The following is a 13,946-nucleotide window of genomic DNA, read 5'->3' as shown; positions in this document are numbered from 1 at the left end:
GTGCAATGGTTAAGACCATCTCCACCGCATTCCAGTAAATCGACACATCAGTATCCGCATAATGTTCGGATAATGCCCTCCAGTATTTTATTGGCCAGTATATAACCATTGTTTCGCACCGCGGAAGTCGACTCCATTCAGTATCAACAGATGGACAGCGACAGTGACTGTGGTAGCGGCAGCGACAGCGACATCATTGACGCAGCCATCCAAGTGGTTTTCGGCCCTGTGCTTTCTCGTAAACACGGGGGTTCATGTCCAGGAAAGTCGCAGAACATCGACCGCCAATGCAGTCTCTACTCCAACTTGCTCATGCAAGACTACTTCGCGCCCAACTGCATGTATCCTGACGACCTATTCAAACGCCGATTTCGTATGTCCCGTGATTTGTTCCTCCATGTTATGAACACAGTCGAAGCGAATGACTCGTACTTCACACAACGCAAGGACGCTGTGGGTATGTGGTCATTATTCGTACAATATCTGACTATTTACTAGGCAAGCTTGGTCTGTCTTCATATCAACGCGTAGCCGCTTGTATCCGCCACTTAGCAACGGGCACCGCAATGGACGATTTGGACGACCGGTAGATGTATTTGTAATGTTGGATTAATTAATACTACATAGTGCTTCGAAGTATTCAGTTTCGTTATATTTCGTTCTGTCCTATATGTAAAAATTATGTTGTGTTAACTCACGAACTATATATATTTAGATACCGCATTGGTGAATCAACCATGCGTGAAACATTGCATCGCTTCTGTCTCGTCGTCCAAGCTGAATTTGGCCCGACATACCTGCGAAGTCCAAAAACCGCAGATTTGAGGGATCTCCTTACTCGCAGCAAGAGTGTCGGATGGCCTGGAATGCTTGGTAGTATTGATTGCTGCCATTTGGCATGGAAGAACTGCCCCAAAGCATGGGCAGGGCAGTACCAGGGCAAGAACGGGGAACCTACGGTTGTGGTCGAAGCAATATCTGATACTCAAGGGCGTATCTGGCATTGTTTTTTTGGTATGCCAGGGGCAAATAATGACATTAACGTGCTGGACAACTCACCACTGTTGTTCGATGCAATCCATGGTACTTGCTATTTGTAATACTATTAATAACTCCAATTGTTATAAGTATTTACTAACTACTCATAATTATTTAAAAGTATCTCTTAGTACAGCCCAATTTCTAAATTTTATTAACACAATTGATTATAATTCACATAGGCACCTCGCCCATGGTTGAATTCTCGGTGAATGGCCACAAGTACGACAGACCGTATTGGCTTGTAGATGGCATTTATCCCAAGTACAGCGTGTTTGTCAAAACCATCAACAACCCGTCGACAGCAAAGGAGGCGAATCGCAAAAGCACAGGAGTCGCGACGAAAGGACGTCGAGCGGATGTTTGGAATGCTCCAAGCTCGGTGGCACACGCTCACGAACCCGTGCCGACTCTGGAGCAAGGACGCAATGAAGGACGTTGTTGTGACGTGCTGTATCTTGCACAACATGATACTTGAGTCCGAGATGGCTCAGTTCGAGACAACGTTGCCACTCCCACCCGAGTGGATCGTTGATTCAACCGCACCCATGCCACTGTGGCCTCTACAGAATATGCCGATCGCTTGGTCGGAGCATTTGGAGCAATTGTCGATCCAAGTATTCACTAGCGCCTCCTGATAGAATTAATGGAGCACCAGTGGCAACTTCGTTTGCAATAACGCAATTAAAATTAATTTTTTGAATGTCAAATTTATTCTACTTGTCGAATTTGTTTAAATATACTATGGTATGCCTTAAGTTGTAGAAATGGAATCTTCAATTGTATCTCAAATATAACTTCGTATTCGATTTATGCATCGTCATTATCTGAGTTAGGTTCAGTTGACTCTGTGGCTGGAGCATTAGTGCTACTGCTAGCGTCATCATTAGCGCGTCGAAGTGCTATGAGCTTTTGCCTTTTCGTTTCAATTTCTAACTCGACGTCTAACATAGCAGAACGTCGTTTCGCGGCAATAAAGGCTGAGGCTTCAACGTCGTCGGGGTCAACGCGCACCGTGAACATTTTGAGTTGACCGTTGTCACGTGCAATGGCGTTGCGTTCAACAATTGCCTTCACCATATCCGTTTGTACTTTGAGGATCCCACTTTCCGCTATTTCAATGGAATAAATTTCTACTGTAAATAATATTCAAAATGTATATTATTAAACATTATTCATATTATTCCGATGCATACCTTGACTCTTTGCTTTCGCCTTTTTGTTGCCCAAAGATCGGATGGATGTAAGAGTGGGCGCCTTGATCACGTTATCGACAGAGCACTCAAAACGGACTCCGTTGGACTCGCTGAGTGACACGATGCACGCCTTGGTGGACTTTGACACCGAGGATGGCATGGTTTCTTGCCACTTTGGCGCGTCCTTTTGAATGAGCCAGCAGTGGTGTAGACGGAACGTGGCCTTTCTTGAACGCACCCTGTACAATTCCATTGCGGTCTAATGAAATGTACGTTCTTGTTAAGTACAAATTATCATTAATCTCTATACCTTCACGTGGTCAATGTTGTTGGCCCCAGATGGGGGGTTGTGCAGAGCCTTTTTATACACCCCGCAGAAAAGGGAAACTTGTTTCTGGATAGTATCACGCCAGTGAATTTGCAAGCTTGCAGGCGTGCGTGGGCTACAGTCGTACCATTAGTCATGTACTTGTGGCGGTGGACTTCCGACATACTCATGCTGGTCGTTGTAAATGGCTGCTACTCTCTCGTAGAATAGAGATGACTTCTGGTCATTTCCGACGATGGGGTCAAGCGAAACGTGCAGCCATGCGCGGCACAACGTTTCTTGTTCCGCAGGAAGGTAGTTCCGTCCTTAGCTCGACGACATGATCGAGCTCCAAAGCCGATCACCCAAGCATGTCCCTTTATCCGGCCATTTTATCCGGATACTGACTCCAGCAAATCCAGTACAGTGAACTCGGTATTAACTCGCAAGTGTGGTACACCCATATTTTTATTCATCTGATCCTTTCTAAGTTTGTCGTGGCGAAAATGCAAAATTATGACCTAGCTGCTGATTGGTTAGCAAAACGTGATCTGCATGACGATCGCCTATTGGTTCGAAACGTAACTCCAATAATTCAAATTTTGAAATGCAAGTATCCATCCTCCGCCAGCGCGTCCAAAAAGCCTACAGCCTCGGGGACAGAATCAAGCTTCTGTGTGCGTACGAGAACTCCCCTCTTTCCACCTGTGCCATTTGCGCCATTGAGGGGATTGTGTGGTCCACGTTGCAGACTTGGCTCACCAAGAAGGCGAAGTACTTGGCCACTACGCGGAACAAGAAGCTCTCCTCGCTTGGTGGGCAAGGACGCCAGGTGCACATGACGTTTGGAACTGACCTCCTGGCCTACATGAGAAATGTTAGAGGCGATAGCCACAACCTCACGACGTCGCACATGATAACTTGGCTAAAGAACCATCAACCAGAATGGCTGGAATCCTACCTCGGGAGCAAGACCAACGTCGACCGAGCGTACAAGTGCCTGTTGGTGATGTGCCAACGTTTCACCCATCGCCATGGTTTTGCCCAGCGAGTACCGTGTTTCTCGAAGTTGAAGAAAGCCGAGCTCCAAGAGCTCCAAATGTCGTTTTCGGCGTCTTTTTGGACGAAATACGGAGAGCAGCCGCTGCGCGACATCGTCAACGTTGACGAAACTGCGGTAAACTACGACATGCCGCCAAGACGAATTTGGTGTGAAGTTGGTGAAACGTCGGAGGTCGAAGCTAAAGAGAAGCATTCCGATCAGCTTAAAGCGGTGTTGGCAATTTGCGCCGATGGTATGTTTCTTGAATATTTTTTGTATATTTGATCTGTATTATTGAGTTTATATATTCTGCTATTTCTATATTCTATTATTTTATAATCTACTAGTAAATTCATTATTGTAAATTTTTCGTTTTTCGTTGTACTGTACATGTAAACTCCTTTGTGTATTGAATTCATCATAACAAATTTGAAAACAGCAATATTTTGGTTGGTTGCACATTTTGCAAACTCGAAATCAATAATCTTCAAGTACCTTGCTAAATTTATTTTGTGAATTGACAGTGTGAGTATTTGTCATATCTTTATTGAGTATATTGCTGTTAGCACAATGATGGTAAATTTACCGAGTAAATTGCTGTTAGCACAACATTAATGATGGTCTGAGAGTGAGTTTCTGGAGCTCACATAAGATTTTGAGTCGAGGTTGATTGTTTCCTGCTGAAACCACGATCTCTAACGTCCTACACAATCTAACGACATTATTTAATATAGGAACAAAGTTGCCCATTCTTTTTATTGTGCGCGGGACTCCAGGCGGTGCAATTTAGTCGGAAGAGCTGCCAACGTATCCTCCTGGGCATGTCTACGCTGTCCAGGAGACGGCGTAGATGGATGAAAGTGTTTGGATATATTAAATTTATCTGAACGAACTTTTGAAGTTTGAATTAATTGGCCACTCTGTCATTTTGGTCGACAACCTGGCGTGCGTCGTACAAGACTGTTGACGAGGAGCTTTTCGGCTTTCTGTAGCCGCTGCCGCCCAACTTAACGAGCGTGATCCAACCACTGGATCTCGGTGTCATGGGCCAATTGAAGGCGAAACTGCGTACAAGGTGGCTTCAAGAGACCCCCGTCATCACCGCTGTTGACAAAAGAAGAAAGATGATTGAGAGAACCATCAGCGCCTGGGAAGCCATTTCTGAATCATCGGTGAAAAAGTCGTTCGAAAAGGCTCTACCTCGTATTTTTCAAGTTTGATAATATATGGTCAGAGTACATAATGAATATTTTTAGCATAGGATTCACCAATCACACGGGGTGAATTCAGTTGTAAACACCTGTACAATTGGAAGAACACAATTCCAAAACTGATAATTGATGGCTCCATACAAACTCAAAAATAGTTTGGAGTGCAACACTTGCGAGTTAATACTGAGTGCACTGTACAAGTCCATCAAATCTGTGTGACTTTTACTGGAATATTTGCTGGTCAGCAAAGTACTGAACCGGATACTGGTGCGGTGCAAAAATATTTCAGTAAATTTTCAGTAAATCAGCACACAGATTTACTGATTGGCCAATTTACTGGGCACGGTGGGGATGCTCTAAGCGTGACAGCATCAAAGTGATAGAGGAAGCGGCCCGGGTTCAATTCTCGGGCAGTGTCAAACTTTTCTAAACTTCATTCATATAATATATAATTCATACAAAGTTTAATATTAAAACAATCCAAGTAATATTAATCACTGGTTAATTCAAATCCATTGGCTCATGTGGGATGGCCTTGCCAAAGCTTCCTCGCACGGCTTCAACCGACACCATATCCCATGCCTGGATGGCTCTCTTGATCAATGCTGATCCTCGTCGTCCTCGATGATGATGTTTTCACAGAGCCAAAGCTCGGGGTAGGTGCCGTTTGAACCGAGCCATGGCACCGACGTCCAGCGGCTGGCAGACGGACGTCGCGTTTGGTGGCGAAGGACACAGGTGCGAGCCCAACTCTTCATTGACGATCTTGTACGAGTCTTCTGACACATGTGAATCGAAGTCGTCGACGATGACCACCGCAGCTTCCTCAATGTCGTCTTACAGTACGGTGCGCATGTACGTCTTCCAAACACGACCATCCATCCATGCAATTTCTTGCACGGCATAGGAGTGCACGGACGGAAACGTTGGAAACTCGTTGGACTCGATGGGGCCACCCGTTACTCCGATCATGATGGGAAGCTTTGTACCGTCAGCCTTGGCGGTCAAAACAGCAGTCATCCGCATGGAGTGCTTCTCACCGGACGATATCTTTGACGACCCACCTCGTACAGCCCAGATGTAGTTTGGCGGCATGTCATAATATATACCTGTCTCGTCCACGTTGTACACACTACACACATTGCTTGCCGTACGCCCGGTACTCACAGTGGAATTCGGGAGAAAAGATGTCTTGGGCACCCTGAAGGTCTTCTTGGGTGCGCTTGCTTGTCCCTGGACGAAGCCGCGAGATTCCATGCCGCTTACAAAAGCGTTGAAGCAGCAAAAGCAGAGCATTGTATCCAGTCCCGGGCTTTTTGGTCGAGAGGTACTGAGCCAGCTATTGCTGTTGGTTGTGTTTGATCCACGTCATAATGTGGAAGGATATTAAGGCACGCTCTGCATCTCGGAGCTTATGTATGAACGCGAGCAATCCAGGTGGATCCGGAAACGACTCGGGACGTCCACATGGCTCAAGCTTCATTACCTTCTTGTTGCCCTCGAAAGCCTGAAGCTGAGCCCTCATGCTGTACCAGTTTTGTAGGGTACGGCGGGCTATACCAAGCTGAGTAGTGACACGAGGTATCGATATTGTATCGAGGAGTGCCAAAGTCTGGAGCTTGAAAGCGATCGGGTACATGTTGCGTGTCATCGTAAAATAATGGCCTGTAATAATTTGAAACTCAAATTGGCGGGAGAATAATAATTTACCCAATCAATGATTGCGATTTGTTCAAAATTCAATGATTGGACAAAATGACATGATACTTCGACTGGCCTTGCATTCTGAAGTTCCCTGTACTATTAATATAGTACAGGTTATGGCGAGCGTATTCATAGGGCTAGTCTAGATGCCACGTGATTCAGTACCTCGCACTGAACCACTCCGCGACATTTGATTGGACATTTTGAAATTTCTTGTCGCTGATTGGCTAAATTATTATCTATAATTTCCATGTCCTTACTGTCGATTATTTGTACCCAATCAAATGTCGCGGCAAGGTTGCATCGAGATTCACAGTCAGTAAACGGAGTAGAATTGAAGGAAATTTACAATATTTTTGTTTGTTTCGGAATATCACAGCCTAACTCGTGATGAAATTAACAAACGTCGAAGCGATGGCAATCGCCTTCGACTGAGGCAACGTCCACGAGCTCGACGCCCTTACCCACAGTCAAGTATATGCTGCTAATCATTACTTCGTATTAATTTAGTTATAATCACTGCCATGAATATTATCACTACCAATCAGTGATGTTTACGGCAAATTAGAGTAATCTGATTGGATAAAACTCGAATCGTTCGGAAGATTCATGCCGTTCGGAAGATTGACGCACTACCTTACTCCAGGCAACAGCACGAGCTCCGATAAGGACTCGACTGGCAACTTTGGATTCAACATGCATCTTATAAACTTATGTGAGCGGTTTACCAACACAACCACCACTGCTTCAATTTTATGATTGCGAATCGATACGACGTATCATAAAAAATCATTTATGGCGCATCTGTGGAAGGCGGTGGCCCAAGAGAACTTCCAAGTCTCCACGCTAAGACAACTCTTTCAGCCTCTGAAACTTAGGAATTATAGCTGACTGCGTAATAATGCCTTACAACAACATACCGAATATATTGTGTTTGCAGACGTATTGCATGAAAAACAAGTCAAAACCAAGCAAATCTGATACGAATTTGGGAATCAATTTGCGGTACATGTTGTTATCTTGATTAAGGGTGCGTCTGGCAACCTGAATACCAGTGTATTACAATATTCTGGCCCGAAACCCCCACTTCGAAGTAAATCCGATAATAATTGAAACACGTCTTGCTTGAACAGTTTTAACCCAAATTCAAAATTCCAAGCGGGATTTACTCCTCGAAGAGGTCCAAAACGCCATATTACAAAATGGACCTTATATAACCATATTGAAAATGGCATTTTTGGTTTTTCCCACTTTTCCAGAAAATGGAATAAAAGTTTGCTCATTTGCTTACAAGTTGTGTGTACTAGTATTCGACTATAGACGAAATCTAATTTATTTGCACTCCAAATTCACAAGGCGTATTGGAAGGCGCATTCCCTCCTTTCCGAATAAGTACTTAGACATGAAGAAGATATTTCTTTGCAAGGGTTCTATTCCAAGAATAGTGCCCCGTTTCATTGGTTTTTGAACACAGGTCTTAATTTGAGATCATGTGTCTTAAATTGATTTTTTACGTTAGGTTACTCTTAAGATCGTAAAGACAACGAAAGGTGACGGACGGTAGAGCCCGTGATTTGGACCCATATGATATGCATTGTACATACAACTCGACCACGCCTCACACAAGAACATCTGTTGCAGACAGGAACTCTAAGCTCGAATACACATCCCCCGCAGAACCCCACCTTCTCCCTCAGGATTAAAAAAGAGACAATTCCATAGGTAACGTAGAATGCCAATTGTTGCAATATTGTTTTTCAGAGAGTGGCCATAAATCCTGATTGACGCATGCTTTTGAATCCTGAAGTGCCCTAAAAGTGTAATCAATTTTTAGGGCAATCGACCAATTATCAACGTGCAATGTATTTTGCACAGCTGTATACAGCTCTTCATATATGATATACCTCTATAAAGTGGTGTGCCAAAGGTTGAAGTATTATTTTAACCTTCCGTGTTGTATGGCTAAATTCAGAGGTTTGTTCTGTGATGGGTGCTTTTCCAATTTAGGGATCAGTGATTGGCTTAGTTTTATACGTCATTAATTGGCACATACACCAATTTTTTAAAAGTGGCACTTTATGTATGAACCCACCACCCACCCTCGGATCCAAACGAACCTTAATTGGTAGTTAGTTATATTATCATACTTCGACGATTTCAATAGACGTAAGCGTCGTCGCGTCCGTCCTTGGGCGGCTCCATCGGGCATCCCAGTGGAACCCGAGCCGATCGAGATGTGCCTTTCGTTCGCGGGCGAGTCCACTTGCTTTCGTGCGCAGATTGTGCACCACAAACCCGAGCTTCATAGCCCACGTATCCTGCGGCCACGGGTCGCTGGTCGGTACGACAAACATGCGTGGGACGTTCGTATGGCCGTAGAGGGCGGCGTAGGTCGTGACGGCGGCGAGTTGCCTTGTCCAAATGACATCATGGGCGTTCCAGGCAAACCCCAACGCGTCCAGCAGAGCGAGTTTGGGCGGGGCTAGGGTATTCATGGCTTTTCGTAAGTCGTTCACCATCACCCCTAACGGAAGCCCCCACAAGTGGGTGGGCCACGCGTCAGTGGATGGGATGTCAAACGCGCGGGGGACGTTGGTATGCCCGTGCTGGAGTTTGTACAATTGCAGGCAGAGCAGCTGCAGCTCCCATTTGTGCTGGGCGGCGTCCCAGACGAAACCGATCGCGTCCAACGACGCCACGACGGCCGGATCGAGGCGGTGACGCTTGTGGGCGTGCCGAAACGCACCAAAGTTGAGCGTGAAGCCTCGGAGGTGGGGGGGATACAGCTCGGAGTGGGGAACTTTGAACTTGCACGGGACAATGTTGTACCGACTGAGCGCGAGTTTGTCAGTGTGAATGACGTGGGCGACGCGGCAAAAGACATGCTGGGTGTCCAGGGCCATCTTGTACCCGCCGCCGCCTTGGCTGCACTTGGCGTGCATGTCGACAAATGGTGCATTGAGCAAATACCCGATCGAGGCTTTCGAGATCCGAGGGCGTGGCATGCTGAATGTGAATTGAAAAGTGTGTGTGCGTGTGCGACGTGTAGAGATAAATTTCAAAAGTTGGACGTACACTGTAATACGTGTGTGTGTGGGATGGAGATGGAAGTGCTGCGATGGGATACTGTATGTATGTACAGGACATTTCCCCGAGATGGGCCCACGGCCATGCATTGGGCTATAAGTACCACATGTAGAACTTCAAACTCACGAGTTTTGGGAAACTTCCCTGTTGCGAATTTAGTACGTACCGCACGGCTCGCAAGCTGGGGGGAGCTTGCCGCCCACGACACCTACATGGGTGCGATAAACGAACCCCCCCATCCTCCTGGCATAGTTATTTCGTCATAGCCGGGAAAACCACCCCATGGGAACGTCGGCCCGCCGCTCAAGGTCAATTGAGCCAAAAGGTAAAGCCATTATTTCGTGGAATGGAGCCTGAAGTATGCGGAGGTTTTGTCAGATGGGTGCGGTGGTAAGGCACACCCGATTCTGACATGATTTTGCAAGCAATTCCCCTATTAAAACAGTCCCACTGTTGTTTTGACTTCAAATATTGTTTAATGAGGGCATTATGCCATCCGGATACAGTGTACTAGCCCGTAGCCTTGTGGTCTGTGACCCCCGGTGAGCAGCTATAATGCTAAATCCCCGGGATTTAACTGCATCACCAGTGGTTAGCTATCGCTAACAACCACTTAATTCCTAGTTAGAGGTAAGGTGGTCAGTTCAGAGGATACTAAATCCCATATATATGACAACTTCTGACAAAAGAAAAGAGGAACTGTTTTACAGTGTTAATGGGGGAATTGTACAGTTGTACTACGTAGTACTGATTTTGCATAACGACAGGCGATGGAACAAGACAGTGATGCTCGTTGGGTAAGCCTTCATTCGCGAATGCTTGGTTGGGTTTGACACTCGGCTGTCGCAGTGGTCCCTTTCGACACATCAAATCATGCTGGTAGGTCAAGTGCAATGTACCGTTCGCGGCAAATCATGTGACCGTGACTTTTTTTCGGCAGAGACGCAGCATTTCAGGACTAATTCCTCTTATGAAGCTTTTACAGTTGTTACCATTCGGTTACTGTAGCACTGTACTAGTACAAACTATACTATTCATATGAAATAGTGGAAGCATCTTTTGACGAGACACCAAGTGATATTATATGCATACGCTTGGTTGAAATGAGCACCAAGCGGAATCCGTTGGTAATGTGCAAGATGGACTGCGGGTGCAGTTGCATTGCACTGATGACTTGACGAATCGTACATGGTTATCCATGTTAATGTTCGTTCTCGTCGCCAAAAACGGCGAAGCATATACGTATACAACACTGTGAGAAATCCACCGAAATCCCAACAAGTTGGCGATGGCTGATCCGAACATTACAAGGAATAGTACCTCAGATATTTCTTTGACTAACAGGTTTCTCCATCTTTTTCGATGGCTCGTCCGATGAGACGCTTTGGCACATACAAGGCGGCGCGAAATGTCTATCTTAGCCGTGTCTCCTGAACGACAGTAAATACGTACATTCCCACGCTCTCCTTTTTTACCGAATTCTCCTCAGGGAAGGCACTAGTGCACCTGTCCACGTCGTCTTTCAGCAAAGTTGGCTGAGTTTGTCGATAAACCTGCGCAGCACAATAGATTTGAAATGGCCATAAGCTTAACGTAAATGACCAAGTTATGATCACTTTTTCGGAGTAGTCACCGTAGAATTCGTTCTGTCGATAGGAACTCTTTGGAATCATCCCAGCTGTACGTTATATAATATCTGTTGAGCGATAGTATAACGTTACAGTTAATTCGATTGCTAAGTTCCTCCCAGAAGGATGCACATTGAATCTGTGAACGTTGGGTGCGGGGCGTTGTTGTGTTTGGTACAATTTCCTCATTAAAACAGTTCCACTGTTGTTTTGACCCGAAATGCTGCTTCAATGAGGTTTATATGGAACTTTGTATGCTCAGACCACCTCACCTCCTAGGTTACAGGGCTACTGGCGAAAGGTGTATCCGGATGTAATAATTCCCTCATCATTGAAACAGTATTTCGGGTCAAAACAACAGTGGAACTGATTTACAGTTAATGAGGGAATTATACTAAAGTTAGTCTTTGGCTGTGAGCACCATTTGAGAAATTTCCAGTGGGAGATGAAATTGAACGATGCTACAAAGCCTGCGCCCGTGACATGTTGAGAGGGTAGATGGCTTGGCTGGATTTACATTCCTCTGACGCATCGTCGTATCGATACCAGGTACTGTAATTACGAGTGAGTTCGTCATGTTACTAAGACGAAGCATCAACGTTAACGTAATTGTGCTTTTCGTGTAATTTGTCCATTGTTGAACTGCTTTACATGTTAAACAACCGGACGCTTAAAAATAGTATAAGCCCCGTTCACCGTAACCCAATTTTAGCAAAATAAAACAACCCATGCTTTATTTCAGTCGAGTAACGCTATCAAGCAAACATACGCACTGCGTCCACCAATTCATCATGATGCTCCCTATCGGAGTCTAGGATATGAAATCGAAGTAAGTATACTTACTATATTCGTGGACCCATGCACATAGTCTTGTTGTCTGGTCATCTTGTTGTCAATGTATAGTACTGTAGTGCGCACTTGCTTTCCACGTACAGTGCATACCGAGTTGTCTAGAAGCATAACATTAAATCTACAGTATGACTTCCACACATCTAGGATAGCCTAACTATAGCACTATCATTAACAACTCGGAGTAATTGATAGTGTTGTAGTTATCACCGAATGGTAGCTCACGCCTGTGGCGATAGCTATTTCAGTTTCATTGCGGCAAGCACCTTCATTTGCGAAACAGTTGATGTAAAAATGATGTTTGCAATCGGCGAACAACTTGTTTACGAAAGCGAGTGTACAGTAACACCGACCAATCATCTCGTTAGATGAATTAACTTTCAATAACGCAGCCAAGAGTTATTCAAGTTACTTTCTCGTTATTTTTGTCCGAGAATTTTTTAAACAATGCACCTAACCCTGGAATTGCCAAAAAAAGTGAAAAGCACAATACTAACGTAAGATGAACGGTACATGCCAATGCTCCAAATCCCCAAACGCGATGAACTAAGTTGATTTTCGCAGTGAAAGACGTATTCAACAACATTGCAGCTGATCGGGTAGCTCATTTCGAACGCTGATATATGCGGCAGGTTGCTTCAAGCCTATTACAGAGTATGCCTCAGAGGTCGAATTGTGCGTCTGGCGTGAAGTGGCCCAAGTCTCGAGTGCGCCGCGGAAGAAGTTGCGACGGCGACTCGTCGAGCGTGCTTGATAGGGAATACTAGCATCTAACAGAAAGTGTTAGAATGCCATACCGGTATTTTAAGTGAAATACGCGCGAGCAAATGCTGAAATTCGCAGAGTATGGAGGCGAAAAAGGTTGCAAAATTACAGGAAAACACCTTTTTTGCAACTTTCAGAAATATTGTGACAATTTTTCAAACGACAGCTTTTTTGTGTTTGGCAACCAAATCTAACATATACATATAACATATATTTGCACATAATACGTCGAATTTTTACTGTTTTCTGATAGAAAAGAGTTTCAACTGCAACTGTCCAATTTTTACCTAACTACTTACTATATTCCAGCAATTGTTCTGATGCCATCATGGCATCCAGAGGTCACATAAAATACTTTGCAAATATTTTGTCACCTCCCATTGGAAAAGGAAGTTCTCTGTCAGAATAATAATTGACATAAAATTATCTGTGGCGTCCAGACTCGGCCTAAAACAGCACACATTTAAAAGCTTATCATTGACGACGCGCACTTAAGCTTACTGTTAGTCGAACTACATAATAGTACTATCGATACTATCTAAGTCCCACTCATACTGTATTGGTCCCATTACCAGTTACTACGTAGTACTACACCTTTTTGCAGTTAAGTTGGACGAATGCCCGATGTATTTGGCCGTGCACTCGATATATTTGGTGGTGTGCCCGATATAATTAGCCATGTGCCCGTTTAATTTGGCACACCGAGGTCGTGTGCCCGATATATTTGGCTGTGTGCCCGATATAATTAGCCGTATGCCCAAGCAATTGGCCATCTGCCCGATGAATTGTGTCGTGTGCCCCCGATGAAAATAGTATAACTCAAATTAAAAATTGAACTCAATTAAAAAATGCAGTCGAAATGATACACATAACATCCTCGTTTTGGCATCACATGCCAACTTCCATGTCGTCCATGGCCTCCGCGCGTCCGTAAAAGTATTGGAGGCGTAGCGCGTATCGATTCAAACGGTTAGCATCGACCCCTATTCAAACTTTTAAGAAATGCAATAATGCTGCGAAAGTTACCATCGATAACCTGTTCAGCAATTCGCTCGAGATATTGAATTCGGAATTCATCTCGAGTTAAACCATTCGGTGGTGGGCCCATGAACGCAGCTA

The 13,946-nt window shown here is 44.8% G+C and overlaps 4 protein-coding genes across 7 annotated transcripts; 2 read left to right on the top strand and 2 right to left on the bottom strand.

Annotated features, from left to right (window-relative positions):
• The first annotated feature begins 128 nt into the window (after positions 1-128).
• Positions 129-1,721, top strand: H257_15721 (hypothetical protein). Its single transcript, XM_009843909.1, has 4 exons — positions 129-457; positions 499-586; positions 716-1,083; positions 1,221-1,721. The coding sequence occupies exons 1-4, from the start codon at positions 151-153 to the stop codon at positions 1,514-1,516; spliced, it is 1,059 nt and encodes a 352-aa protein (XP_009842211.1). The 5' UTR covers positions 129-150; the 3' UTR covers positions 1,517-1,721.
• A 100-nt stretch (positions 1,722-1,821) lies between these two features.
• H257_15720 (hypothetical protein) lies at positions 1,822-2,901 on the bottom strand. 4 transcript variants are annotated; one of them, XM_009843906.1, is made up of 4 exons: positions 2,729-2,901; positions 2,545-2,677; positions 2,235-2,493; positions 1,822-2,174 (listed from the first exon to the last, which is right to left on the bottom strand). In XM_009843906.1, the coding sequence occupies exons 3-4, from the start codon at positions 2,485-2,487 to the stop codon at positions 1,849-1,851; spliced, it is 579 nt and encodes a 192-aa protein (XP_009842208.1). In that variant the 5' UTR covers positions 2,488-2,493; positions 2,545-2,677; positions 2,729-2,901; the 3' UTR covers positions 1,822-1,848. The 4 variants fall into 4 exon arrangements, with proteins under 4 accessions (XP_009842208.1, XP_009842210.1, XP_009842207.1 ...); XM_009843908.1 differs by having other exon boundaries at positions 1,822-2,150; XM_009843905.1 differs by lacking the exon at positions 2,729-2,901 and having other exon boundaries at positions 2,545-2,710.
• Positions 2,902-3,140: 239 nt separating this feature from the next.
• H257_15719 (hypothetical protein) lies at positions 3,141-4,652 on the top strand. Its single transcript, XM_009843904.1, has 2 exons — positions 3,141-3,836; positions 4,318-4,652. Exons 1-2 carry the CDS (start codon positions 3,149-3,151, stop codon positions 4,371-4,373), a joined length of 744 nt encoding a protein of 247 aa, XP_009842206.1. The 5' UTR covers positions 3,141-3,148; the 3' UTR covers positions 4,374-4,652.
• A 3,969-nt stretch (positions 4,653-8,621) lies between these two features.
• Positions 8,622-9,503, bottom strand: H257_15718 (hypothetical protein; the record flags this gene model as incomplete). Its single annotated transcript, XM_009843903.1, has 1 exon — positions 8,622-9,503. One exon carries the CDS (start codon positions 9,501-9,503, stop codon positions 8,640-8,642), a length of 864 nt encoding a protein of 287 aa, XP_009842205.1. The 3' UTR covers positions 8,622-8,639.
• Between the last annotated feature and the right edge of the window lie 4,443 nt (positions 9,504-13,946).

The sequence above is a fragment of the Aphanomyces astaci genome, assembly GCF_000520075.1.
Source record: "Aphanomyces astaci strain APO3 unplaced genomic scaffold supercont1.74, whole genome shotgun sequence".
In the NCBI taxonomy this organism is placed as follows: Eukaryota; Oomycota; class Saprolegniomycetes; order Saprolegniales; family Verrucalvaceae; genus Aphanomyces; species Aphanomyces astaci.
The sequence above is the reverse complement of the archived record's forward strand: the minus strand, read 5'-3'. Positions and strand labels throughout refer to the sequence as shown.

Bases quoted from the DNA above. Each gene is read 5' to 3' on its own strand.
- H257_15721 (XM_009843909.1), top strand. From the start codon at position 151: ATGGACAGCGACAGTGACTGTGGTAGCGGCAGCGACAGCGACATCATT. The intron at 458-498 runs GTATGTGGTCAT...ACTATTTACTAG, and splicing joins ACAACGCAAGGACGCTGTGG to GCAAGCTTGGTCTGTCTTCA. The intron at 1,084-1,220 runs GTACTTGCTATT...TAATTCACATAG, and splicing joins GTTGTTCGATGCAATCCATG to GCACCTCGCCCATGGTTGAA.
- H257_15720 (XM_009843906.1), bottom strand. From the start codon at position 2,487: ATGGAATTGTACAGGGTGCGTTCAAGAAAGGCCACGTTCCGTCTACAC. The intron at 2,175-2,234 runs GTATGCATCGGA...TATTATTTACAG, and splicing joins GGCGAAAGCAAAGAGTCAAG to TAGAAATTTATTCCATTGAA.
- H257_15719 (XM_009843904.1), top strand. From the start codon at position 3,149: ATGCAAGTATCCATCCTCCGCCAGCGCGTCCAAAAAGCCTACAGCCTC. The intron at 3,837-4,317 runs GTATGTTTCTTG...TATTTAATATAG, and splicing joins GTTGGCAATTTGCGCCGATG to GAACAAAGTTGCCCATTCTT.